The sequence below is a fragment of the Arvicola amphibius genome, chromosome 8 (assembly GCF_903992535.2).
Source record: "Arvicola amphibius chromosome 8, mArvAmp1.2, whole genome shotgun sequence".
In the NCBI taxonomy this organism is placed as follows: domain Eukaryota; kingdom Metazoa; phylum Chordata; class Mammalia; order Rodentia; family Cricetidae; genus Arvicola; species Arvicola amphibius.
In genome coordinates this window covers 118,566,455-118,591,728 of record NC_052054.1, presented here as the reverse complement: position 1 = coordinate 118,591,728, position 25,274 = coordinate 118,566,455, and the positions used below count along the sequence as shown (strand labels likewise).

The 25,274-nt window shown below is 49.3% G+C and overlaps 1 protein-coding gene across 1 annotated transcript; it reads left to right on the top strand.

The window, feature by feature from the left end:
- Window positions 1–293: 293 nt before the first annotated feature.
- Igfbp2 (insulin like growth factor binding protein 2) lies at window positions 294–25,274 on the top strand. The gene is made up of 4 exons (XM_038340224.1): window positions 294–772; window positions 22,004–22,233; window positions 22,942–23,082; window positions 24,792–25,274. The coding sequence occupies exons 1-4, from the start codon at window positions 385–387 to the stop codon at window positions 24,954–24,956; spliced, it is 924 nt and encodes a 307-aa protein (XP_038196152.1). The 5' UTR covers window positions 294–384; the 3' UTR covers window positions 24,957–25,274.

The window sequence follows — 25,274 nt, the reverse complement described above, 5'->3', positions numbered from 1 at the left end:
AAAAGCACCGGCACTTTCCGACTCCACGCCGATTGTACCCACGTTTGCAAGTTATTCTTACTCTCTCGGAGCGTGCGAGCCAAGGCTGAAGGGTGCAAAGCCCTGGTCACGGAGCAGTGGGGGACCAGCTTAATGCCCTAGTAACGTAGGGTGGGCGAGTGGGTGTGTGCGCAAGCACGTGCCCGCACGCAGGAGTGCCTGGGGGGAAGGGAGTGGTCTCCAAAAGGGGGAGGGAAGAAAGCAGGGGGGGCGGGGAGAAGCAGGCTTTTTAGGACCCGGCAGAGGCGGGGGAGGAGAAAGAAGGCTAGGAGGCGTCCCCCGCGCTTCCCAGGACCGTGCCACCTGCCCGCTAGCTTGCCGCACTAACGCTGCCCACAAGCCAAAATGCTGCCGAGACTGGGCGGCCCCGCGCTGTCGCTGCTCCTGCCGTCGCTGCTGCTGCTGCTGCTGCTGCTAGGCGCGGGCGGCTGCGGCCCCGGAGTGCGCGCCGAGGTGCTGTTCCGCTGCCCGCCCTGCACGCCCGATCGCCTGGCTGCCTGCGGACCCCCGCCCGACGGGCCCTGCGCCGAGCTGGTGCGAGAGCCCGGCTGCGGTTGCTGCTCCGTGTGCGCACGGCTGGAGGGCGAGGCATGCGGTGTCTACACACCGCGCTGCGCCCAGACGCTGCGCTGCTACCCCAATCCTGGCTCTGAGCTGCCCCTGAAGGCGCTCGTCACCGGCGCGGGTACCTGTGAAAAGAGTCGCGTGGGTGCTACTCCACAGCAGGTTGCAGGTAATGCGGACTGTGAGCACTAGTTTGGGGGCGGGGGAATCTCTCAGCTCAGCGGGATCTCCCCGAGGCAGCCCTCACGTGATAAAGGAGAGTCTGACTGGACCCTGGGACTGTTGTAGACGAGAAAGAGCCCAGTCCTTGATCTGATCCAGGGAGACTCTTGAGTGCCGGAACCCGAAAGACAGGAGGGAGACTGGAGATTAACAAGCGGATTTTGATGGAGGGAGAGGAGACACGATGTCACCATGGCCTTCCCTTGGTGAAAATGACCCTCACCTCTACTCTGACAATACTTAGTGGTGAGGAGAGTGTTGGTCAGATATAGGGGCGGTGGGGTGGGGATGGGGGCTGTAGGAACTTGAAACTTATTTAGAACACAACTTGAGTCACCGACGACCGGTCGAATGTTCCCCGATGGGAAAACTACTGGGAGGCCGAGGCCACCGGGCACAGGTGACACCGCAGACCTCGGGTAAGAAGTGATCGCTTGGAGAGACTCTTCCTTCTGGTATTGGGAGGTGAGAAGAAAAAGATTTGTGTCTTTTAAAGGGTAAGGTTGCACGTGGAAAACGGAGGGGCTCCATCTGTGTAACTTTAGCTGGATCGCCAGCTGCATTCCGGCACCCTGGCAGCCAAGCTGAGCATCTGGGCCTCAGGTCTGAAAGCTGGAGCAGATTGAGGACCTGGAAGTGACAACTCTCAACATGGGTGGGTGTCAAACCCTACCTCCTCCTGAATCTAGGAAATTCTTCCTATACCACAGAATGGGAAAGGTGGGGTTCTTTGTTAAGGAGCCCTTTTTTTCCCAAAAAGTTAACTTGAGGGACACAATCCGGTTGCGAGGAGTTCACTTTTTTCTTCTTTCTAAAAACTCCTGCCTCTTCGGTCTGGAGAAAGTTGTAATTGTTTTATTTTGTCTTGGAGACAGTGCCGAATTGTGCCCACTATTCGCTGATGTTTAAAGGAGACTTTGACCAGTTTCTCAGAGGTGTTGCTTTAAAAGGAAGAAAGGGAGAAAGAAAGGAAGAAAAAAGAAAGAAAGGAAGGAAGGAAAAAGTACGAACACTCTCGCTGCTTTTCGATTTCTTTGTGCGCCCCACTCTTTTTCTTGGTCTGCTTATCGCTCCGCCCCTTAGAGTTAGAGGTCTGCTGAAGCCTTCTAGCTGTTGGGGGCATTTTTGACCTTGAGTACAGAGCAAGGTGGGGCTTCCTCTGATTGGAGTCCCGGGGTTTCTTCTTTCTCAGCTTGCCTTGTGAGTAATCCTTGCCTCTTGCTTCTAAGTAATAATAAAAAGGAAAAGAAATCCATTCTCCATACCCCCTCCACCTCATCACGACCCCAGCATCATCTTCCTCAGCAGAGTAACCCAAAGGCTATGCAGAATCCTTCAGATTTTGACCATTTTATTAAATCGTGGTCTTAATGCCCCCTTTCCCCAATTGCTTTCATTCTAAGCCTGAAATCCAGCCTTTCTGCTTCGCAAGACAAGGTTGGAGTCTCGCAGGCAACAGATGTGGCAGCTTCCCTGGGTCACTTTTCCTTAGAGGCGGGGGTGGGGGTGGGGTAGGGTGAAGGGGGTTGTCAGGGGAGCTAGGGGACAAAGGTGAGTTCATGGGAAGAATGTCACTCTGGATTTTCTGCCTGGTTATGGGCGTCTCATCCACCAACTCATCCCAGCTGCTGCCTTAGCCTTCGCCCAAGGGACAGATGCCTTCCATGTTTCCCTCCTGTGTTCCTGTCTGGAAGAAGGGGCATTAACCAAGGTAGGGGTTGGGCTGGGAACTGGAAGCTGGGTAGGTTAGGTATACTTGAAAGCCCTGGTCGGCAGAACTGCAGGGCTGTCAAAGGAGTCCTAGGCAGGAGCCTGGTTTTGCAAGGGTGTCTGGAAGAGAGGCAAAGATAGACTTCTGGGTCTATGGGAGAGGCTTTTGAGTTGGGGCAGGGACCAGGGACTCTGTATGGAGAATGTTGAAGTCCCATTTGTAGGGAGGGGATATCACACATGGTCCAGACAGATCTTAGCAATGAGGGCCGCTGCCTCCCCACCATCTTTCACCCATCTCTCTGCTCCAAAGGCTGAACCCTTCCTCCCTCCCTCCCCATCACCAGCATTCCTCTTTGAGCAGGTTGCTTTTGAGAATTTTAAACATACCCTCTTATTTCCACGCAGCGCAGCCCAGCAGTTCCGGCTTTGCTCTTAGCTCTTTTGTCTTTGTTCCCAGGGACTCAGGGGCTGTATTGCTGGCTTCCTGGGGGATGGCAGGAAGGAAGGGTGTGGGGGTGGGCACGTCGGAGGGTAGAAGTGGCTGCTGGTGATCCTGCATCCCAAGAGGTGATGGGCTGGGCCTCTTTGGTTCATAGGGACAGAAATCAGGCTGGGAAGGCCTGAAAGAAGAATCAAAATGGAACTCCGAGGACCGTTGCAAATCCATGCTTGCTTTCTAAGGGTCTTGGAGGGAATAAGGCCCTAGGCAGGAGAACCTAAAAAATTCTCTGGGGGATCACAGACTTGGGGGTGTAGGCTTGGGCCAACCTAAGCCCTTTCAGAATTCAGGCCAGGCTGGTTCCTCAGCATGTCCCCTGTCTCCTGTCCCCCATCCCCCCCTCCTGGTTTCATACAATGCTGGGGATTATGCTGAGGGGCGGGGCCGCCCTGGTGGCCGTCTGGCCTTTAGCACATATAAAGGTGCTATAGAAATGTTCAGTCATTTAAAGTCCCAGAGCGACAAGGGCTGGCCTGCTGATAGGTGATGAGTGGGGAGGCCTGAATTTTCAGCCACTGAGAGGGGGCCCTGATTTACAGCGGCTCACTTGGGCTTCCAGATCAAGGGGGAGAAAGCCATGGCACTTCTGGCTCGGAGCACTGCTTTGCATCTCGTCTTGCATAAATTTGCATACCGAGTTCAAAGTGGTAAAACAGACTCTGCAATGAGTGGGGCTCACTGTCTTGGCTGATTCCTAGCACTGCCTTCCACCTCCCTGAGGGCCACCAAAGGGCGAGGCTGCACTAACGGGCTACTGCTCTGGAGTCTGGGGACTCCTGAAGTTGGTTGGTTTGGGAACTGAGCTGGGTGTGGCTCTGTGTACCAAGGCAGCAGAGTCAGGGCAGTGGAGGGGACTGGGGAGACAACTGTGGCCCTGGCCTGCCTTGTCCCAGGGGCTAGGATTGGAAGCAACAGCGAAGTCAAGTCTTTGTTCCAAGTTTATTCCTCGCCTTCTACAACTGTCAGAAATGTTCCTGCGTGGTTTTCTTCGTGTGACAGTGATGACCCAGTTCCTCAAGAGTTGGAAGGAAGCTTGAGGAAGGACAAATCCTGTGGACTGGCAGAGACGGTTTAGTGGGTAGTAAAGGTGTCTACTACCATAGCAACCTGAACTCGACACCTGGAACCCATGTAAAGGTGGAAGGAGAGCCTGCTCCATGAATGTCCTTTGACCTTCACACATGTGCCATGCATGACATGTGGGCCTGCTTTCCCACATACACAGTAATAACAATAAAAAAAATTAAAAATAAGAAATTGACTGGGCAGTGGCAGCACATGCTTTTAATCCCGGAGGCAGAGAGGGAGGCAGAGGCAGTCAGATCTCTGAGTTCGAGGCCATCCTGGTATATAGAGTGAGTTTGAGGACAGCCAGGGCTACACAGTGAAACCCTGTCTTGAAAAACCAAAACCAACCCGCTCCCCTCAAAGACACCTCCAAAACTTTGTGTAATAACTCTAAAAGATGTTATAAATTTCCAAAGCACTTTAACCAAACAGGGTAAGGCTACTTGAAATTAGAAGAGGTGGGAGAATTGGGAGAGGGAACCTACTGGCTGCATTTATGAGAGGCTTCTCTGTGGAGTGGCTCGCAGCCAACTTGGACGGTTGAGTTTGCTAGCGAGCCAAAGGAAGAGGGAGGCTAGGTTGGCTCTCACTGTCCGCCTACCTTATGCTACCTATCCAGGCAAAACATTTCTTGTAGACGGGAGGGGTAGGGTGTGTGGGGGTCAGGTCAGTGAAAGTAACCGTATAAAAGGCTGATGAGATGACTCAGCGGATAAAGACACTTGCTATGCAAGCCTGATGCCTTGGGCTCAATCCCCAGAACCTAGAGTGGAAGGAGAGAACCAGTCCCTTCAAATTGTCCTCTAACTTCTAGAGCTGTGCAGTGGCATCCCTCCCCCCCCCAGAATAGTAGTAGTAGCCATGGTTGTAGTCATAATTATAATAAATGCCTCAGATTGCTCGGAAGCAAGAATCCATCTGCTCAGTGTCAGACATTTCGGGGCTGACTTGGAGAGGCCTCGTGATCAGGTGAGCTTCTGGTTGGTTCTCACCGTGGCTCTTCACTGTTCTAAAAAGTCAGACAGGTTGCTATTAGAACTGCCAGGAAGCTCGAAGAACCCTTCCTGCTGATGGAGTGGAGGAGAGGGCAAATCACAGGGAACGTAGGGCAGCACTGCTAAAGGGACCGGAGGAAGGCAGACATCTTGAGTTCATTGGTTGGCTTGCATGCCACAGCCGTCTACCAACTGTGGCTGCATTTAGTGTTCACCTTTTTTGTTTCCAGCTCTTTCTTGCCTTTATGCTGTCCTTGAAGTCTCTGTAGCTCCCCTTCTCCCACTTCCTGTGATTGTCTCTGCCTGTGCCTCCTTCACAGCTGGCCCAGCTGGAATGCTTGACTACATGGTAAGTAGGTGGATACTGTTCAGAAAAAGTAACATGGGTAATCCATTAGTCCCAGCCTTCTTCAGCTCCAGTCCGAGGGAGGTGACCTGAGTCAGGAATGTTGAACAAAATGCACATTCGGAATGAAAGGCTGACTGCAAGGGAGCGGGCAGGGGCTGGGTCAGAGATGGGACTTCTGTGGACGGGACGTGGCACTTTGCTCCTAAGGGCCAGTAGTGCAGCTTGTTAAAAATGGAGCCAAAGAGGAGGAAGTTACAGATGCTTCAGTAGGGAACCCGAGATCTGGCTGGCAGATGTTCCAGGCCCCTCAGCTTCTCATTGTTATCTCTGGCTGGCGTTTTCCTGAGGTGGCAGGGAGCCATTAAAGATGGGTCAGCCCCTCTTGTGGCCTCATTCTTTGCCTCCAGTTTTCCTCCGTCCCCCTAGGGGAGGAGTTGTGGATTTTGTTTTGTTTTGTTTTCAAGATAGGTTTCTCTCTGTAGTCCTGGCTGTCCTGGATCTTGCTCTGCAGACCTGGCTGGCATCACACTCACCGAGATCCACCTTCCTCTGCCTCCTGAGTGCTAAGATTGAAGGTGTGTGCCACCACCAACCAGCTAAGGGTGGAGTTTTCTGTACTTTTATCATTGGTGCCTTCGTGGGCTCAGTGGAGGGACCAAGTTAAGAGCTAAGAGTTTTGTTGGCTTCCTACTGCTTGACCCATCTACCCCTGTGGTCAAGCCAGGGTTGAGCTATTGGCAGAAAAATACTTCTGAACCTATGGGCCACAGGCTTTGTTCCTGGATGTCTCTTGCACGTAGATGACTGGTAGGTCATAGGACACCATGACTGGCTTCAGTGAGGGAGAGGGCATTTTAAAAACATAAGGCCAGCATGTGGTGAGTGGTAAGAAGACAGAGGGCCACACAGTGTCTGGAGAGAGATGACTGTGACCAACAGCTTCTGGGGGGTAGAACCTGGCTTTTGCTTTCAAACTAACCTGGTCCCAATGCAGGCATCATGTCTAACTGTGTGTGTGGTGGCTGGGTTTGATGGCACATGTCCAGAATCTCAGCACAGGGGAGACAGAGGCAGGGTCAATCCAGACAGAGGACTGTCTTGGCTACATGTGAGTTCCACGACCGAAAACCAAAACAAAAGCCACAAAAAACTCGTGATGAGCGTGGGCTTTTCTCAGAAAACAGGTTTTGTTAAGTAGGAATGATTTTGATTTCTTTCAGGGTGTGTATATTAAGTTAGTTGTGACCTGGGGTGTGTGTGTCACACACATTAGTTGTGTGCCTTACCCATAATTAGTTGTTGTAGGTGTTAACTGACTTAATCTTGACCAGTGACATTTTTGCTGTTTTGTTAGCTGGCCCTTAAAATGAAGGCCAGACTGGACAAGTCAGGTGGGCTACTCATTTCTGAAGGACCCAGTCCCTCATGTCAGCCAGGTATCCAGATGTAAGAGGTTTAGTTTCTTTGAAGATCTGTTTTCTTATGTGTATATAAATCTGAAATTGGTGGTGCTTATGACCCTACTGGGTTACCTTGCGTGGGTATGTGTCAAAGCAGATAACATAGCGAGGCATAGTTTATGCTGATTATCTTAAGGAGGCGGAAGCAGGAGGATTGTAATGAGTTTGAGGTTTCAAAACAAAATGTTTTAGTTAATTTTCTAGTTGATGTGATGAAATTCCATGACAAAGGCAATTGAGGGAGGGCAGAGTTAATTCTGGGTGGGTTCAAGGGTACAATCCGTCACAGAGGAGAGGTCACAGCAGCAGCGGTGGTACAACATTCAGGAAGTAGAGGATGAATACTGTTCCCAACTTGCTTCCTCCTGTTATACAGTTAAGGATTGCAGCCAAGGGAATGGTGCTGCCCACAATGGGCAGGTTTTTCCATGTCAATTAAGTTGACTGAAATAACATTCTTCAGGCATGCCTAGAAGCCTGCCATCTCTTGTTTGATTCTAGAACTCATTGAGTTGACAAATGAGATGAGCTATTATACAAAAGAAGACAAAAAATCAGCAGCAACAAAAACGTGGACAACGCACGTCATGCCCAGTGTTCACTGTCTCTGCTAGTGCTGCTTCATTTTCCACCTCCTCACCTAGAGAAGGATTAAGTCCAGCTGGCTCTGATCTGTGTTTCCTGGGCTGTAGAGAATCCTTTTGTGGACGGGGCGGTGAGACTACACTTTGACGCGATATAAAACCAGCTGAGAAGAAATGGCTTGCGTTTCTTCTGTGTGAGTTAAGCTTTTTGAGTGCATTTTGGGACCTATGTCCAGATTTCTGGGACTGACCATTCCAGGGCTGTAGTTCGCACTTGACAGTGCCCAGAGTAAAAACCAGAGGCACAGAGATGGCCCTAGAGATTATACTCTTGGGTTCTTGCGCCAGCTTTTCTGATCATTTAAGGGTTGAGTCCTGCCTTCACGCAGTCAACCTGGGTGCTTAGCCTTCCAGCTGGCAGAGTTGGAAGACTGGAGAATAGCTGAGGTGCCACTGGGCAAGGATGGTCATGGTGGGATGCCCTTTCTCTGCAGGTGTTCCTCATGGGAAGCTGACTGGATAGAGCAGAGTCAGACACTAACACAAGTGCTGCACACACTTAGCACACATGGGTGTGTTCAGGGGCATGCAGTGGTCAAACCCAGTAAAGAAGGCTGAGATCCCCCTTTTCGTTCCTGGGAAGTAGACACTTTCAGGTCTGATGTCTCTGAGGCTAGGGTGCCAAGAGTTTGAACATGATCCTGGCGAAGAATTTGGATGTTCTCTCCAGGACAGTGTTTTCTTACTGCATGGCCTCCAGAGCTGAGCTCACTGCTGAGACCCAACTGCTTTCCTGTCAGTTTTCGGGGAACAGTGATCCACAGGGGCGTGTTGGCCTGGGCAGGACTTTCTGAGACCTGGGGCCTTGCCTAATGTTTGAAGGAAGCCTTCCGAATGGGAGCCTGTATGTTTTCAGACAACTGTTTTTAGGCATCTGAGACAGGCCTCCAGGAAAGCAGGGGTGGTCAGCACATACTTAGGTTGGAATCCAGGACCCTGGGGAATATGGGGTGGATTAGATCCTGAGGGCTTTCAAGGTGGGGCTGGGTTGTGAGACCAAGGGTATGTGTGGGGCTTCAGTTTCTCCAGAATTCCTCCCACAATGAGCAGAATGAGGGATTTTTCTTTTTCCTTTTCTCTAGTGGAGAATAGACCATCCCCCATCCCCTCCTCCTCCTTGGCTCCTAGCCCCCTCCCCTTCTGTTCCTTCACAAAGCCAAGGAAGATCTGGGCTGGCTCAGCCTGAGTGTCAGTCAGGACTCAGAGGGAGACCTTGCTCAGAAAACTGGCTTTCCGGGAGGGAGAGCAGTATAGTCCACTACAGTTAGACATTTTTTTCCTTTTTTTTTTTTTTTTTTTTTTTGAGGAGGGTAGGCAGTTGGAAGCCTTGAATCCCTTCTGGCTGTCTGCCCCACATCCCTTCCTGGCTGTCGGGAAGCAGGGCAGAAGTGAAGATTGGGGAGAAGGTTGGCATACCTCCAGGTTCTGGGCAGAGAAATTAGCCCACAGACCCTGGTGGAGTTGGCTGGGAGCGAAGCCTGGGGGGTTCTGATTAGTGGACGGGTGTAGGTGTGTTAGCCTATGTTCATTCAAGGAAGTAAACAGAGCCAGGATGTCGAGGAGGGAAGGGGGCTGGGGGCCCTGAAGGCCTTGGCAGGTTGTTGGAGCTTGGAAGACTAGAGGAGCCTATTTAGTGTGTTCATCCTGGTGGGTTGAAAAGATGGGGGTACTGGCTTCCAGCTGGCGGGATCCGATTTAGACTGGGGGGTGGGAGAGAGCTGGTAGCCAAGGTGCCATCTCGGCGGGTAGACGCTAAGTCCGGGACAGTTGGGAACAACTTGCAGATATTTCCTTCCACAGCTCAGAGTCAAGATGAAGAAATCAAGGCAAACCCATGGCCCTGGCTTCTCGTCCCTGTGCTCTCTTCCACTGGAGTTAATACATGCACAAAGTCAGTGGGGTGTATACTGCTTCCTGGAAAAGTTCATTTTCCCTGGCGGCAGTAATTAAGGGATAACTTCTCAAAAATGTTCCTTTATGCAGCTCCCCAGGGAGTTTCTTCAGGGACTAATGTCTTTACTTCTGGATGGAGATGCCCAGTCTCCCCTGGGTGCTGAACTTGCTTTCTGAAGTGCCCAAAGCCAAGAAAAGATAGAATAGCAATTCCCCCGGTGTCCCGAGACTGTCCCCTGTCACTGGTAATGCTGACTGGCTGGCTGTACCAGCAGCTAACCATAGGAGGTGTGCCAGACAGGGTAAAGGGTCAAGTGGGTTGGGCTTCCTGAATCGGAAAGGCTTTTGTGGTTGAGTGAGACCACCTGGCATATTAACTGATAACCCTCTTCCCCGGGGGTTGAAATGTCATGGTTGTCTTTCCTTTCCTTAACAATTAGAAGGCATTTTGAGGAGTTAAGAGCTGTGTAGCCCAGCAACCTGGGTTTGGTTTGGGCCCTGCCTCTGATAAGGTAACGGTTGCCGCAGGCCTCCGCAGTCCAGGGTTTTTATCGACTGTGAGAGGGGAGAAGAATCCATCAACCTCCTGTGATCGTTTGATAATAAACGGAGTTATGTATACAAATGACGTAATGCAGGAACTCCAACAATCAAATGAGGTTATGCATCCTCCGATCCCTTCCTTCTTGTCCTACCTCAGCAGAGGTCAGGAGGGAGTCAGTGCCTGTTTAGACCAAGTCTGATTGGTCATCTCAAGAACTCTGATGAGGTGTAGCAGGAGGTAGAGGTGGGGGTGGGAGGTGGGGAAGGGGCTGGGGAGCTGGCTCAGTAGGTAAATGCACTTGCTATGAAAACTATAGGATCTGAGTTTGGATCCCCAACACCCACGTGTTAAAAAAAAGCTGAAAGCAGCCACAAGTGCATATAGTGGGGGTGTGGATTGGGAGCAGGGGTGGGAGGACAGAGACAGGAGGATCACTGGGGCTTGTTGGCCAGCCATTGTAGTTGAAACCCAGTAAGCAACAGATTCAGTGAAGAAGCCTGTCTCATCAATAAGAAGAGGAGGACGCCTGGTGTAGCATGTTTGGCAAAGCTTTCAGGGAACCCAGAGCTTGGAGTCTCTGTTTGAGGATTTCCAATGGGCAGTCATAGCCATTGACATCTTCCCAAACTATGATTCTTCTGGTAGCTTGATGGTCCATTTATATCCCAGAAATGAGGATTCTTTTTAAAATTACTATTAGTAGTAGTAGAAGTGTACGTGTGTGAGTGCATGTGTGTGTGCGCCTGCATGTGTGTGTATATGCATGCATGTGTGCGTTAGGTAGAGGAATTTGCATATGCCATAGAGCACATGTGGAGGCCAGAGGACAACTCCATAGAGGTGATTCTCTCCTAACTTTATGTGGCTTCCGGGGATCAAATTTAGGACAGCATGCATGTACAGCAAGTGTTTTTACCCACTGAGTCATCTCATGAGCTCAGACATGAGAATTCCTGTTTACGGTTCCATCCCTGGTCTCTAGTTTGGATTGTTGCTCCTTCACCCAAGAGAGCACGCCAAGGAGGGTGATGGATGTGATGTGGTGTTCGATGCGTCACAGGTCATGGACGTTGAGTTGAAGCGAGAGGAAAGCACGGTGACCTATTTAAAGACAACTCATTTATATTCAGGACACTGGCGTGCTGGTTTGAGAGTGTGGCTGGCAAGCCTGGACATCCTTGCAGGTCTTACAGTTCTTTCTGCTTCCTCTGGGTTCAGTGTGTCAGTGCGGAGTATCTGGGAGGAGGCTCTCAGGAGGGGAAGGAGGTGGAAGAGTGGTCGGAAGGGTTAGTAGGTATTGCTTTCTTGGATCAGGACCGTGGTGTCATGTCATCATAATCAAGTATAGGGGACAGTGGCTTAGCCCCAGAAGAAGCACGTGTCCCTCCAGTCTCGCTGCTTTTAGTTTACCACCAACCACGCTTGCTGCGGTGGAGGCCTAGATGGTGTGGTGTTAGAGGACAATGAAGTAGGAAGGTACTCCAGGGAAGGACATGGATGCTGGAACCATAATTAGCTTTTCTAATGTTTAGGTGACAATTGAGTACACACTGCACCAGCTAGCAGCCTATTGCCATCCCACCTATAACACAAGAAAAATAGTTTAAAAGTCAAATATTGTCCAAGTACTGAAGTCAGAAGAGATGTATATGTATCTAATGCAGTTATGAGCAGGAACCCGGCCTTTGATCAAAACTCTAGGAAGATCTCCTCAAGCAGTGAGGTCCCTTTACAGAGGCAGGATCCACCATAGTCAAGTTTGGTAGGAATTGCTTCTTTGGTCTGGAGGAAAGAAAGCACATGATCTTCCAGAAAATCAAACTTCTGTTCCTTCTGCGGTGATGTATAACTTTTAAAATTTTATTTATTTATTGGGTTTATAGTTACATCACTTCTCCCTTTCCTCTCATCCTTCAAAACCCTTCCGCATAGCCACCTACCTTCTCTGCTCTTACATGTTCATGGCCTCTTCTGTGTACAGGTGCACACACATGTATGCATGTTCCTAAATATATAAAGGCTGCTCGGTCCCTATCATGTTCCTCGTGTGCTTTTCAGGACTGACCATTTGGTATTGGCTAGCCAGTTGGTGCTCTTCTCCCTGGGGAAACCATTTCTCCCCTCTCGGCGTTCCTTACTTACCCACAATTCTTTCTCTAGGTTTGAATTTTCATAAACTTTAGCTCTCTTCCGTGCTAGCCCAGATGTGAGAATTTCATTTCAACCATAAATGTATATTTACCTACCGATTTTTGCGTATTGCAGATATTTTTGGGTCGTTAATCACATGATTCCTTAGGACTTCCCCACAAATCCTTGCTGCTGTTTACCCTTCTTCATCTGGGTTCATCCCCTCCATCCCTAATTGCCTCAGTGTTTTTCCATTTCCTCCTTCGGATCGCCTGGGTCCTGCTGGTCCCCTCTCTATTGCTCACCTCCCACCATGGTCCCTTTTTATGAAGTAGACTTTTTAAGCCTATGGGGAAGCTGAGACCAAGCTGGTGTCTTTGAGGCTTGAGAGGGGAGGTTGAGTCCACGGACTCACTGAGTTTTGTTTGTCTTTCACATGCATTGCGTTCACACACGTGTGCCACGGTGGCCGTGTCAGAGTTCTCGTGTGAATTACCTTACTATTGCTGTGATAAAACACCATCCGGAGGCATGAATGCCGTCATGGCAGCAAAGAGACAGGCCTGACAGCTGAGGTGAAAGCTGAAAATCCCATTTTTAACTGCAAGAATGAAGCAAGGAAACTCAGTGGTTGGAGTCTTTACTCTCAAAGTCCACCTCCAATGACGTTTTCCTCTGACAAGGGCAAACCTGAACAGTGCCAACAACTAAGGATTAGACATTCAAAAGCCAGAGACCCTGGGGGGCATAGCATTCAAACCTCCACAGACCAGTCCTCTTCTACCACATGGGTCCTGTGAATTGGACCCAGGTTGTTGGGCTTGGTGGTGGGCCCCTTATCCATTGAGACCCCGTATCCTCCCCACCCCTACTCCCATTTTTGTCAATATAGTAGACCTAAAGTACTAGTACGGAAGTAGAGTTGGATTACTAGCATGCTTTGTCCAGTGATGTCAAGTGGGTTTGCATCTCCCAATGGCCACACTATCCATTCTTCTTACTCCTTCAACGGCCCTCCTAAGTTATCCCAGAGGTCGTGTACCTCCCTCCCCCGCTGTGTGTCACTTATTTTTAGTCTTTCTCGTGAAATTCCAAGTTAGGTAATTATCTGGATCTCTCCTCTTGTTTTTTTGGGGGAGCAGAACCACTTTCTTCCCACTGCCCCTTGGACATCACTACCTCTTTGCATCTGCCGAGCCCAATACCACTGACACTTTGAGCTGCACCAGGATACGCTTGACTATTCTCTGGGCTCAACCATCTTCATTTTGTTCTTCTTGGGTCATTGACCCTCTGCAACCCTTTCTGCATCTTCCCGGACACATTCCTTCACGTCTCTGTTTGACAGAGAAATGGTGAGGGGCCGGTGTAGAGACTTATTCGTGGGCAAACCTTACCAGCGACATTGCGCCAGCCATTGAAAGTGGTGTTGATGCCAGCTGTGTCAGTGCAGGCCTTGTCTGGTTACTAGTGCTCTAGGGCTCCCCAAGTTTGTCCGTACCCTATTTAAGATAGGGGAGGAGAGGCTGGTGGCTGTCTTAGGGTTCCTATTGCTGTGATGAAACCCATGACCAAAAGCAGCTTGCAGAGGAAGGGATTTATTTGGCTTCCACATCCTGAGACACAGTCCATTGTGGGAATCCAAGGCAGGAACTCAAATCAGGTGGGAACTGGGAGGCAGGAGCTGATGCAGAGGCCACGGAGGAGTGCTGCTTACTGGCTTGGACCTCATGGCTTGCTCAGTCTGCTTTCTTATAGAACACCCAGGACCACCAGCCCAGAGGCATCCCCCCTCACAGTGGGCTAGATCCTCCCTCATTGATCACTTATTATGCCTGATCTTATGGAGGCATTTTCTCAGTTGAGGTTCCCTCTTTTCAGATGACTCCAGCTGTATCAAGGTGACACAGGACAGGGAGTCCAGTGGTTGAAATGACTTATGGGTATTTATCTCTGCAGTGCTGAGAATGGAACTCAGGGCCTTGTTAGCAAGCACTCTGCTACTGAACTATGTGTAACCCTGGCCCAGAGAAATGACATTTTTAAGTCTAGAAATAATAAGAAACATAAAAATACCCAGTCTACTTCCCAGAATTGTGAATGCTTAATTATGTCTGCTAGTATGTAGTACTTAAATGGTACCTCTCCCCCCCCCCCCCCCCCCCCAAGACAGGGTCTCAGTATGTAGCCCTGGCTGTTCTGGAACTCAGTATGATGTAAACCAGGCTGGTCTCAAACTTGGAGATCCACCTGCCTCTGTCTGAGTGCTGGGATTAAGATGTGCACCACTACAGCTGGCTCAGTAGCACTTTTTTTTAAAATCTAAAGAGATTTTCATAGATATGATGAGTGGGATGAATGGCTAATATCCATATTTTTGCTTGTATGCAGGTGTGTGTGTGTGTGTGTGTGTGTGTGTGTGTGGTCTGTGATGGATGATCAATATTGTTCAGGTTCTTGACAGTAAATTGGAAAAGCTTGCTGTGTTGGCACACGCCTTTAATTTCAGCACTTGGGAAGCAGAGGCAGACAGATCTCTGAATTCTAGGACAGCCTGGTCTACAGAGTGAGTTCCGGGATGGCCATGGCTACATAGAGAAACCTTGTCTTGAAAAACAAAACAAAACAAAAACAACTACAACAGCAGAAAGAGAGAGAGAGAGAGAGAGAGAGAGAGAGAGAGAGAGAGAGAGAGAGAGAGAGAGAGAGAGAGAGAGAGAATGCTGTAGTTAATTTCTTCTGTCAGTGTTTTGAATCTGCTGGTGTTCACACAGGTGGAAGCTCATCTTCACGCTGCTGCCTTTATGCCCCCTATCCATTTTGCGTTTTCATTTGCCAACTGTAGCACCTTCTGGTCAGGATGCTACTAATTTACAAATGCAGATAGTTGGACAGTTTTTATGCATATACTCTGTTTACAAGTAGGATTTGGGAGTCAGGCACTTTCTTTCAGTCCCTGTGACATCTGGTCCAAGTGTGCACTAAGGCACACACTCCTCGCTCGGGCCTTTGGTCACTGAGTCACTTTGCCAGGTTCCTGGATGATGTGAGTGACCTGGAGGAGAAGTGTCCAGGACTCACGGGAAGAAGTGAAAGCTGATAGTGTTGTTTGACATCTTGATATCAGTTTCTCTGGCTCTTCAAGGGCAACTCGGCTTGCCGAGCCCCAGAGGACCTGGGCTGAATTTGAGTATGTTTTTGTTTTCTCAAACTGTCTGCCTCAGCTCTGACCCTCTGCAGGTCTTTGCGATTCCAGGAATGAACCCGGTGTTTATAAAGCAGCTCTTTTGAGTGTGCACAGGCAGGGAGGCTCCTGGGAGACTGTGCTTGCTCAGGGGGAGCCTGCGATGACACAGCAGTATGAAGGCATGCTCTAGAAAGCTCTGTGGTGCCTGGCCAAGGAGGGCAGCCCCTCTGCGTACGTGCAAGCATTTGTGTGTCTCACCACAAACCCGGGAGCCAGTGGCGAGAAAGCTTGAGTATTTATCCGAGGCTTTCTTGCTCCAATAGAAGTGGTCTCTTTTTCTCCTCACCAAACACTTCAAGAAAGTCAAGCAGAAGAATCAAAGAAAGATGGAACCCTGGGAATGCCAGTATTTGAGGGTTCTTATTTTAACAGGTTTCTTGGCCTTAGCCCCGGCTTGCTGCTTCTGGATCTCCAGGGCTTGGGTCCAAGACTATTTTTAGAGGTTTCATATGATCCCTCTGTGTAGTTGCATTTGGAAACCATGACCTAGTCTAACTCCCTGTCTTACAGATGAATAACACACTCATGCCAAATCCAGCTCAGCACCCCACCTGGCCTCACTGAAACTCAGGGTCAGAACCATGACCCTCTGACTTTGAAGCCAGCACTGCTTATCCAATGGTGCTAGAGCTGAGTCAGGCTCTGGAGCGCAAAGACGTGATGAAGAACTTAGGGATTGGGGGGACACCTCAGCCAAGCGGCAAGTGCTCTGCCCTCTTTCTTTGCATTGCTCTCCCGTACAAGGAGAATGGCATGTGCCTCCTTAGCTTTCCCCTTGACAGTATCTTCTGGACCCATCGCTACTCAGCCGGGCAGTAATAGGCAGTAGCTGTAGGATGCTTCCTGAGGCTTGTGGATCAAAACACTGGCCCAGCCATTTCCTTCCACAAGCATGCTTCTGAGAGAAGGGCCATCTGTTGTGGTCTGCTGGACAAGGAGACATCTTCTAAAGTATGGCATTGGTGCCCAGGAGATGCCAGGCTTTGCTGGATTGGCTTCCATTCTGGGGGCAACGGGGAGCAAGAATGAGAGTTAGGACAGAAGCCGGATGTCAGCAGAGGGTAGGTGGACCTACCAACCCAGAAAGGGTCACTCACTGCTTAAACTAGTTTGTGTTCTGGGGACAAACTTACACCATGACAAACATCGCTCTACATCATTAAGATTCAGACACCTCATATACCATTCTGTATCCAGGCATCCCTGTGCACCATTCTGTATCCAGGCATCCCTGTGTGCTGTTCTGGATTTTAGAGCTAGAGGCCACTGCTGCCTGTTGTCCTGAACCTATTAAAAAAATGGAGGGGGAAAATACAATGTCACTTCAAAAGACTAAGGTCTTCAGGTTAAATATTAACTAAATGAACAAACAGGACTCCCTCTCTTCTGGTTCCCTTACTTTCTGTAGCATGTGCTAGGGAACAGTTGTCATGAAGGGGAGTGTAGTGGTAGTGATCAGCCGTCCAAAGGGAGTGACTTCCAGTTTTCACTGACACAGTCTGTTTCCTGTGTGTACTGTACTGGACATTTACCCACATAAGCTGGGTGCTTCTGAATCCCCCACCGTCGTCTTCCCTCCCTCTTTGCATAAATTCTGTAAATAAAATAAATTTACAATTTTGCTCGGAGACTTATGTTTAGCCACAGAGAGCTTTGCTGTTTAGCCACATATAGAATTTAAATAACTAGCCAAGACATATAGTTCTGTAGTAGAGTGTGCAGCCAGACTGGGGGTACCATATCTAGAACCACAAACGAAGAACGAAACCAAATCATCTACTTTAAACTTCCACTCCATGCAGGAGTCTCCTTGAAAACAAGCAAACATATGTATATAAAGCAAACAAATAGGCCCCTCTTTCTCTCTTCCTGCAGTGTGTGCTGCTCCCAAACTGCAAAAAGTGAAAAATGAAAAACAGGAAACATAGAATATCACCCTCCCCGCCCCCAATCACCCTGAGGAGGCTAGAGGGTTAAGAATGTTTTCTGCCCTTGCAGAGGACCCAGGTTGGATTCCAGGCACCCACATTATTTCTCACAACAATCTGTGACTCCAATTCCAGGGACATCTGAAACCCTCTTCTGGCATCTGCAGATACTACATGCACATGTACTGACATACATGCAAGCAAAAAATCTGTATACATAAAATGAAATAAATAAGATTTTAAAATCTTAAAAATAAAAATGGAGAAATATCACAGCAAAGAATATTGGGAGCTGACTTCTAATTAGTTTTTTCCATGTATTTGATTATTCTGTTATTGGATATAAGCTACTTTCCCCCTTACAGGGCAGACAATCTTATATTTACACATTCAAGAATCAGATTATCAATCTATCTTGTATAAAGTTTGATTTTTTCCCCATGATGAAAGTTTGAATGAGAATAATAAAATGGTATGTCAGATCATAGCCATTATTCCCACTGCCCTGATGGAAGAGTCGTGAGGTCAGAAAAAATGAAAGGGTTTAGCCCAAACAACGGAAGAATGATGCCTCATAGTCCGGAATTCAATTGGCTGGTTCTTGGGGTGCTTTGCCCATTTGAGTCTGATGTCTGTTGTCATGGCTATTAGTAGAGAAGTTGAGGAGGAAGAAGAGGAAGAGGGCTAGTGTATGTCCAGGTTAGGTGCATTGTGGGAGAGACTGACAGCAAATGGGCCATGTGAATTTTGTGTCCAGCCAAGGCAGAGCTGGAAAGCAACCAGCACTCAATTCTTGAGCTCTGCTGTTCAGAAACAGTTCTTGAATTGGGTCTGGAAGGCCTGTACCTGTTGAAGACAGGAAGTCTTGAACTCAGTGGTGCCTGAGCTCCCAGAACTTGAGATCATCATGAGGCAGAAGGCTGGGAAGTAGTTTGGAATAAATTCAAGGCAGGAAAGCGGAAGACTGGTCTCCTAGGAAGTCAGTGATGACTTGAAGGCAAGGACGTGGTTTTTTTGTTTGTTTTTTTTTTTTTTTTTTTTTTTTTGATCATACCTAGGGAAGGACCAGGGCTAGGTATTCAGAACAAGAACCTTGGAGGGATTGCTTTGCTTTTAGGTTCTTGGGGTTTGTTTTGTTAATAACACTAGAATTTCCCACAGATCATGAACCATGGATTTCCAAAGGGAGCATTGGGACCCCCCACATTCAGGGCTCTGACTTTCTTTATTCTATTGCCTACTTCTCGTCTTTTTGGAAAAGCTTTACTTCTTATATACTATTATAACTGAAATTCCGTGCTTCCGTGTTTACCCGTTTCCTCAGTTGCTGTGTTGGAGAGAACAGCCGATTTTTACCAACCAGTAGGGAGACGTCAAAGCCTGAAACCTTTTCCACCTAGATCTTGGGGGTAAACAAGAAATGTTTCCTGTAGTGGCTTCTGTACATAGCCTGCTTAGCTGCACGTATAAGTGGTCGCTTAATAAATACTGTTCTGGATCTAACTCTCTTAGGCAGAAAAGAATGCAACTTGGTATTTTTGTTCTGAGAAAACATTCCGTCTCTAGCTGAAATTCCCTATTTGGAATGTTTTCCCCATGGGTCACTTCTGTAGCCATATATAAGAAAATGTATGGGTGGGGGCCAATCTGGAAATAGCATCTATGGGTTCACCCAGATGCTCCCATCATGCTTCACTGTCTGTACACAACATGAACAGCTCTTGGGGGATCATTCTAGCAAGATCCAGAAGCTGGAAGCCAGATTATCAGTGGAGGCACAGAGAGCCTACATTATTTGTTCAGGGCGTCAGTGCTGAGTAGAAAAGATGGACTTAGTCAACCAGACTTTGGCCTTGAACCCTTGAACCTCTTTGGCCAAGGATGATAAGAAGGCACAAGGCCTTTTTCAGCCTACCATCCTTTTGCTTTCTACTTGGCCAGCCTTTCATTCCTCTTCCCAGGTTCTTGCTTCCTGATGTATTTACTTGGGTCCGGCAAACTCTTCCAGAGAAAAAAATGGATGTCCTGCTGCCTCTAAAGGGGCCTGTGTCAACAAGCCATGCCTGTGGGTTTCCCCATCTTATTGGCATGTTTGCTGGTCGTGGTGAGATCAATAAAGGGAGAGTATGAAACATACCCTTGAATCCAGGTGGCCTCTGTGAGGATGGACAAACTGGCTTTCACCTTGGGGAGGCTGGGGACCTCTCAGGACAGGAAGCCAACTAGCCTCCCCGGAGAGAGCTGCCCAGCTGACCCTGCTCTTCTGGGGCCTGGATCCAGCAAGGATTACATTAGGATGCTGCATGAATCTTAGGCCTTTTCACCTTTGGGGTCCCTTCCATAAAAACATTTTAAGCTGATAGCATCTGACCTTATAATTGCAAGTATATCAGTATTTTATCTTAAGACTTTGACTTAAAAAGTAATTTTTTCTTCTGACTTTACTATGAACAAAAACATTTTCTAGGCATCTGTATCCTGTCTCTACTGGGTCTAACGGACAAGTTTTCCCTGCCTGACTCCAGACCTGAGTACCTAGCATTTGAGAGTACCCCTCTCTTTGCAAATTTGTCTCCAGAGGGTGTTCTGGGCATTCAGTGTTGGCCTCACTTTGGAGACTCAGTCAAGGGATTCTTTGGCTACTGTCTGGTTTAAATGCCCAGGAGGACAGGGAGACAATAGGTCTGCAAGCTGAGTGCCCCGATGCCTTGGGAAGACTCTGTGCTCCGTTCTGTGGAGCTGTGGCCTGGTGTAGCTGTGGATGGAGGTGGGGTGGGTGGGGGTTAGCTGCTGCAGGAGAGCTAGCTCTGCCCTGTGGAGAGCCTAGTCTCTCCTGCTTTGGGCTGGGAAACTCCTGGCCCTTGAGGTAAGGGCTGACCAGAACAGTGCGTGATTCAAAGGTTAATTCTAAGGAATTGGTGGAGAGGACTTGGCATTAGAGGTCTTGTTTGTTTCCCAAGGTTTGACTCATTTCAGACCCTAACCCTAACCATGTCCACTTAAGAATATTGGGGTTCCCATCTGCATGAAGAAATGGTGTGGAACAAACCCCTACTGATTGCTTTTGAATGCTAAGGCACCTCTCAGCAGCAGGTGCAGCTTTAAACACTGGTACCCAGTACTGTCCCTGGCAGGGAAGAGCTGCATCCTCCCTTACTGAGTGCAGTCTAGTTTCTAATGACTCAAATACAGCAGTATGCCTTGCCTTTTGCAGTCAATTCTGTCTCTTTCCAGTTGTAGTACTGCCTCAGAGGGGGAACTCTATTCTGGTTCTCTGGGAGCTATGTAGCTTGCCTCAATGCTTCTGTAGAAGTACCTTTAAGGGTTATCCCATTTGGGGATAGAGAATTAAAAGCTGGGCAGAGTGATGCAAGATTTGTTGAAAAACACCCATTGTGCATACACCTAGATTTTACTGGGACTCGTGGGCTGTGGCTGGACTGATGGTGCATCCCCCTGGTTGTAGACCTGACCCCACAATTCCCATTCTGTTCTACCCTGGAAAGCTGTCTAGGAGCTGCTTCTAGAGTCCCCTGCATGCAGTAGGTTCTAAGACAGCCCGAGGAGACTGAACAGCCACTCCATAGCAGGCAGCTTGATTAGGTCTCATGCCTTGTGAGATGCTACATCTACAGAGTCAAAGCTGTCATGCATAGTTCCTGTATTGGGGCCTCTCAGTGTGATGGGGTGTGACACACAGGTAGATGTCTTAACAGAATAAAAGCCAGTGGGATTAGTACCATAGCAGTGTAGGAGCCAGAGACTATGGAGACTTCCCATCAGGGAGGGATGAGCAAACAGAGTGATGGACCTGGTTCTCACTGGCAGGTGGCTGTCTGCTTTATACTACGCCCTTGCAAACTCTGCGATGGCCCAGGATGCTTATGGTAGGAAATTTTAAAACCTCAGCCCTGTTCAGGCTTCTCTGTTCAGACCATAAATGAAGGAGAACTTAAACTTGGGGTGGTTGTGGGTGAGTCCGGTAGATTCTAATGGAGCCAGGGATGTCCATTCTGTGTTGAGTTCTGTGGCTGTCTTCATCCTTCTCTGCGCCTGTGTCCCAGCTTCGGAGGATGAGGGCAGAACTGAGGATCACTGTCCCATTTCTCTGGCGTCACACAGCTTGAATTCAATCGTGGCCAATCACGTGGTCTCTGAGGTCCATGTTGTGTGTGAAGGATGGGGGACACCAGTGGAACCTCCATCTATTTATCACTGCGCTCAGATGCCCCACAGAAGCAGCTTCCGGGGAGGAATACATTAGTTGGGGTGATAGTTTCAGAGGGCTTCACCCATTATCAAGAGACAAGCAGTATAAGTGGGTGGTGGCGGCTTGGCACATCCCAGTCTGATCCAGAAAGCAGACTGGACCTAGAAGCAGGGAGGACCATAATCCTCAAAGTTTCACCCTCAACTCCCCTCTCCCAGCCTGGCTTTACAACCTCCCTCAAGACTGCCACCACCTGGGGACTTACAGTTCAAACACAAGTCTGTGGGGGGGGGGGCATTTTATATCCAACTCGTGATATCTCCAAAGAGTTATCGTGAGATGGAAATGGATAATCCAGCTAAGTTGTGGGGGGAGCATGGGCCCTGGACATTGTTGTTAAGTCTTCTCCCTCATTGGTAACCTCCTAGAGGTTAGGGTTCCGCAAGCCCCCTTTCTTTGGGAAGCTGAATCTGGAAGTGCCTCCTCTCTTCTCTGCAGATAATGGTGATGACCACCCTGAGAGAGGCCTGGTGGAGAATCACGTGGATGGGACCATGAACATGCTGGGAGGTGGAAGCAGTGCTGGCCGGAAACCCCTCAAGTCAGGCATGAAGGAGCTAGCCGTGTTCCGGGAGAAGGTCACCGAACAACACCGGCAGATGGGTAAAGGCGGCAAACACCACCTGAGCCTGGAGGAGCCCAAGAAGCTGCGGCCACCTCCTGCCAGGGTCAGTGGAAGACTGGGGTCTGCCGGAGGGAAGAGGGTGTGGAAAGGGGGAATCCATCACACTTGGGGAAGCTATTACACCATGTCCCATAGGCTCCACCACAAATGAATAAAAAAAAAACCTAACAATATCTTTGACATATTTGATGACCTCTGAGCCACATGGTATGTCTGTCTCTAAAATGGTATCTGGAAATCTCTCCTAAAATCTTCTTCATGTGTCCGTTTGACTTTGGGACACTGGCACAGAAATATCCAGGAGCGCAGATGAAGCCTGCTTCTCCTAGGTTGTGACGAGCATCTTCCTAGCTCAGCTTTACCATCTGGGCAAATGACTCTGGTTAGGTCATGTTAGGGAATGGAGCTTGGACCAGTGGTTAGAGTCTCGACTTTGGGGACTGTAACTCAGTCGGGTTGGGGTATAAATTATCTAGGGACAATGTCTGAGCTGGATTGGGCTATGACTTGAGATGTAAATTCTAATCTTTTAACGAGAGCCCACTTTTGACTCATTGAAACTGTTGCTGGAGTTATAAGACTCAGACGTTCACAGCCATGGGACTTTCTGGACGGGAAGGATGGCACAGTGGGCTTGGCCGCCCCAGATGCTACCCTACTAGCCGTTTGGTGTTGAGGGAGTCTGTAGACCTTGTTGAGTGCTAGTGTTTTGTGGGCTTCTTCTCACCCCAGGTGTCCATTTTGCCTTTAGACCCCTTGCCAGCAGGAGCTGGACCAAGTCCTGGAACGCATCTCCACCATGCGCCTTCCGGATGATCGGGGCCCTCTGGAGCACCTCTACTCCTTGCACATCCCCAACTGTGACAAGCATGGCCTGTACAACCTTAAACAGGTGAGTGTGGGTGCCAGCCTCGGCCAAGAGGCCCTCGCTCAGCTCTGCGCTCTTGCTCTGCCTGCTTGTGATCTTGGAGGCTGAGCTTGGAGCCGGGATGCAGGCTTCTGTAACCAAAGGAATGATGCATGAACTCTAGGAGGCTTCTGTCCTGGGCCTCGGGCAGGTCAGGGCCCTTTCCACTCTCTCAGCTGCTTTTTGTCAACACGTGGTGTCTGTTGGGAAGGAGTGTCTCAGGGAAGGGAGGGAAGTAGGTTCCAGGCCTTGTGCTTCAGCTTTTCCCGAGAGCTGACTCCTGGGCCCTCCAGAGGCTGTCACTTAATAGGTTGGGTAGGAATCTATGACTTGCATTTTTAAGATGCTGCTGTGTTGTTAAAGGAACATGAACCGTATTCTTGGAATCCCCAATTTAGCCATTGGCCAGGTAACCTCTCTGATATATGGTTATCTCAAGAGAGGAAATTGGGTATCAAGCACTGAGAATCTCCTATACACAGCAGTCTGTTCATTAGCAAGGGTTAAGGAAGTTGAAGTAAACTCCCAGGATCCTTTGCCCTCTTTCTTATGCGTATGTGTATGTCCTTTTAGGTGGTCCATCCCTCACTTTCTCCTCTGCCTCACAACCTCTTATGGGGAAGAAGAACCCATGCCTTCCCTTTAAGAAGGAGGAGAAGGGATGGGGCAGGGATGTGGTTGGCAGGAGTTGGGGTGTGGTAGGGGAGTAGGGACTGAACTGTCATCCTGTTAGGGAGCAGGCCACAATAGACTTGAGTGCATGTGGGATTGTCTAGGCAGCTTGGAAAATTTTAGGTGTCAGGGTATGATGTGAGAGATTTGGATCTGTTAGAGACAGAACTCTCCTGGTCATCCTAATGACCAGTCAGAAATGGGTGTGTGGAGCCAGCACAAGACTCTGCTCTTCGCTTTGGGTCTTCCTCCCTCAACTCCTTCATCACGAAGGCATCCCCCTCCCCCACCGAGGCCCCATGTGATACCAGCGTTAAGAGCTGTTTGTGTGCCGTTCCCTCCAAGTGTAAGCTAATCGCATCATTGGTACATGGAAGAGATAACGAGCAACAGATGTTCTGCTGTGCCCCGTGAGCCCCTAAACACTTTTACAACAGTGATTACTGAAGTTTATATGACAAGATCAGACACCCTGGGTCAGAACACCCCAAGCTCAGGTCTCAGCTCTCTCCTTAGGAGCTGTGAACAAGTCGCTGAACCAATCTTTGCTGCAGTTTCACGGCTGCAAAGTGGGGATGGTAATGATACGCAAAGTGGCCGTGACGATTATGTGACTGTAGATGTCACTATAGGTGTGTCTGTCGGTGGGTAGAATATCTTGCTTGCGCAGTGCCCGGCACACGCTCCACCATGATGTGAGGGTTTTCCTCTCACACCATGGCTACAGTCTCACTATTCCAGGTCTCCCGCTGGAGCTGATCCTCTTGATCTTAGTGTCTCCAGCAGCCCTGGTGATGGGCACAGTCTGTGGGCCTACCGTGTCCTTCTGCAGCTTGTTGGCCATGGAGCATTTTAGAGTCACCTGTACAGGAATCTGCACTGCGACAAGCTTGCTAGTGCTCACTTAGAGCAGGGAAAGATTCCTGTGCAGTAGCCCCTGCACCTTGGAACTGGCCAGCTCTGGGCCCAGGAAAGAGAAAGGGGAGGTGGAATCTTCACATTTTACTCTGCTCATCCTGCAGTGCAAGATGTCTCTGAACGGACAACGCGGAGAATGCTGGTGTGTGAACCCCAACACCGGGAAGCTGATCCAGGGAGCCCCCACCATTCGGGGAGACCCTGAGTGCCATCTCTTCTACAATGAGCAGCAGGAGGCCGGTGGGGCTCATGCCCAGAGGGTGCAGTAAAACCACAACTAGTTGGTGCCTGGCTCCCCTACCCCAAACACCGGCAGAAACGGAGGGTGCTCGGGTTATGGGTAGGGAGGATTTCCTACTTTTGACACATGTATTTATATTTGGAAAGAGACCAACACTGAGCTCAGAAGCTTCCCAGCCCCCCCACCCCCCCATCTGCAAATAACCTGGACCTCCATTCCTGCTTCTCTTGGGGAGGGGAAGGGTGGCACTGGGGTTGCTGGGTACAGGCTTGGGAATGGGGAAAGAAATTTTTATTTTTGAACCCCCGTGTCTCTTTTACTTAAGATTAAAGGAAGGAAAAATAAA

What these genes read in the sequence shown, in the direction of transcription:
- Igfbp2 (XM_038340224.1), top strand. Translation starts at nt 385, where the DNA reads ATGCTGCCGAGACTGGGCGGCCCCGCGCTGTCGCTGCTCCTGCCGTCG. An exon ending in TGCGGCCACCTCCTGCCAGG is followed by an intron (nt 22,234 to 22,941) that starts GTCAGTGGAAGA and finishes TTTTGCCTTTAG; the next exon opens with ACCCCTTGCCAGCAGGAGCT. An exon ending in GCCTGTACAACCTTAAACAG is followed by an intron (nt 23,083 to 24,791) that starts GTGAGTGTGGGT and finishes CTCATCCTGCAG; the next exon opens with TGCAAGATGTCTCTGAACGG.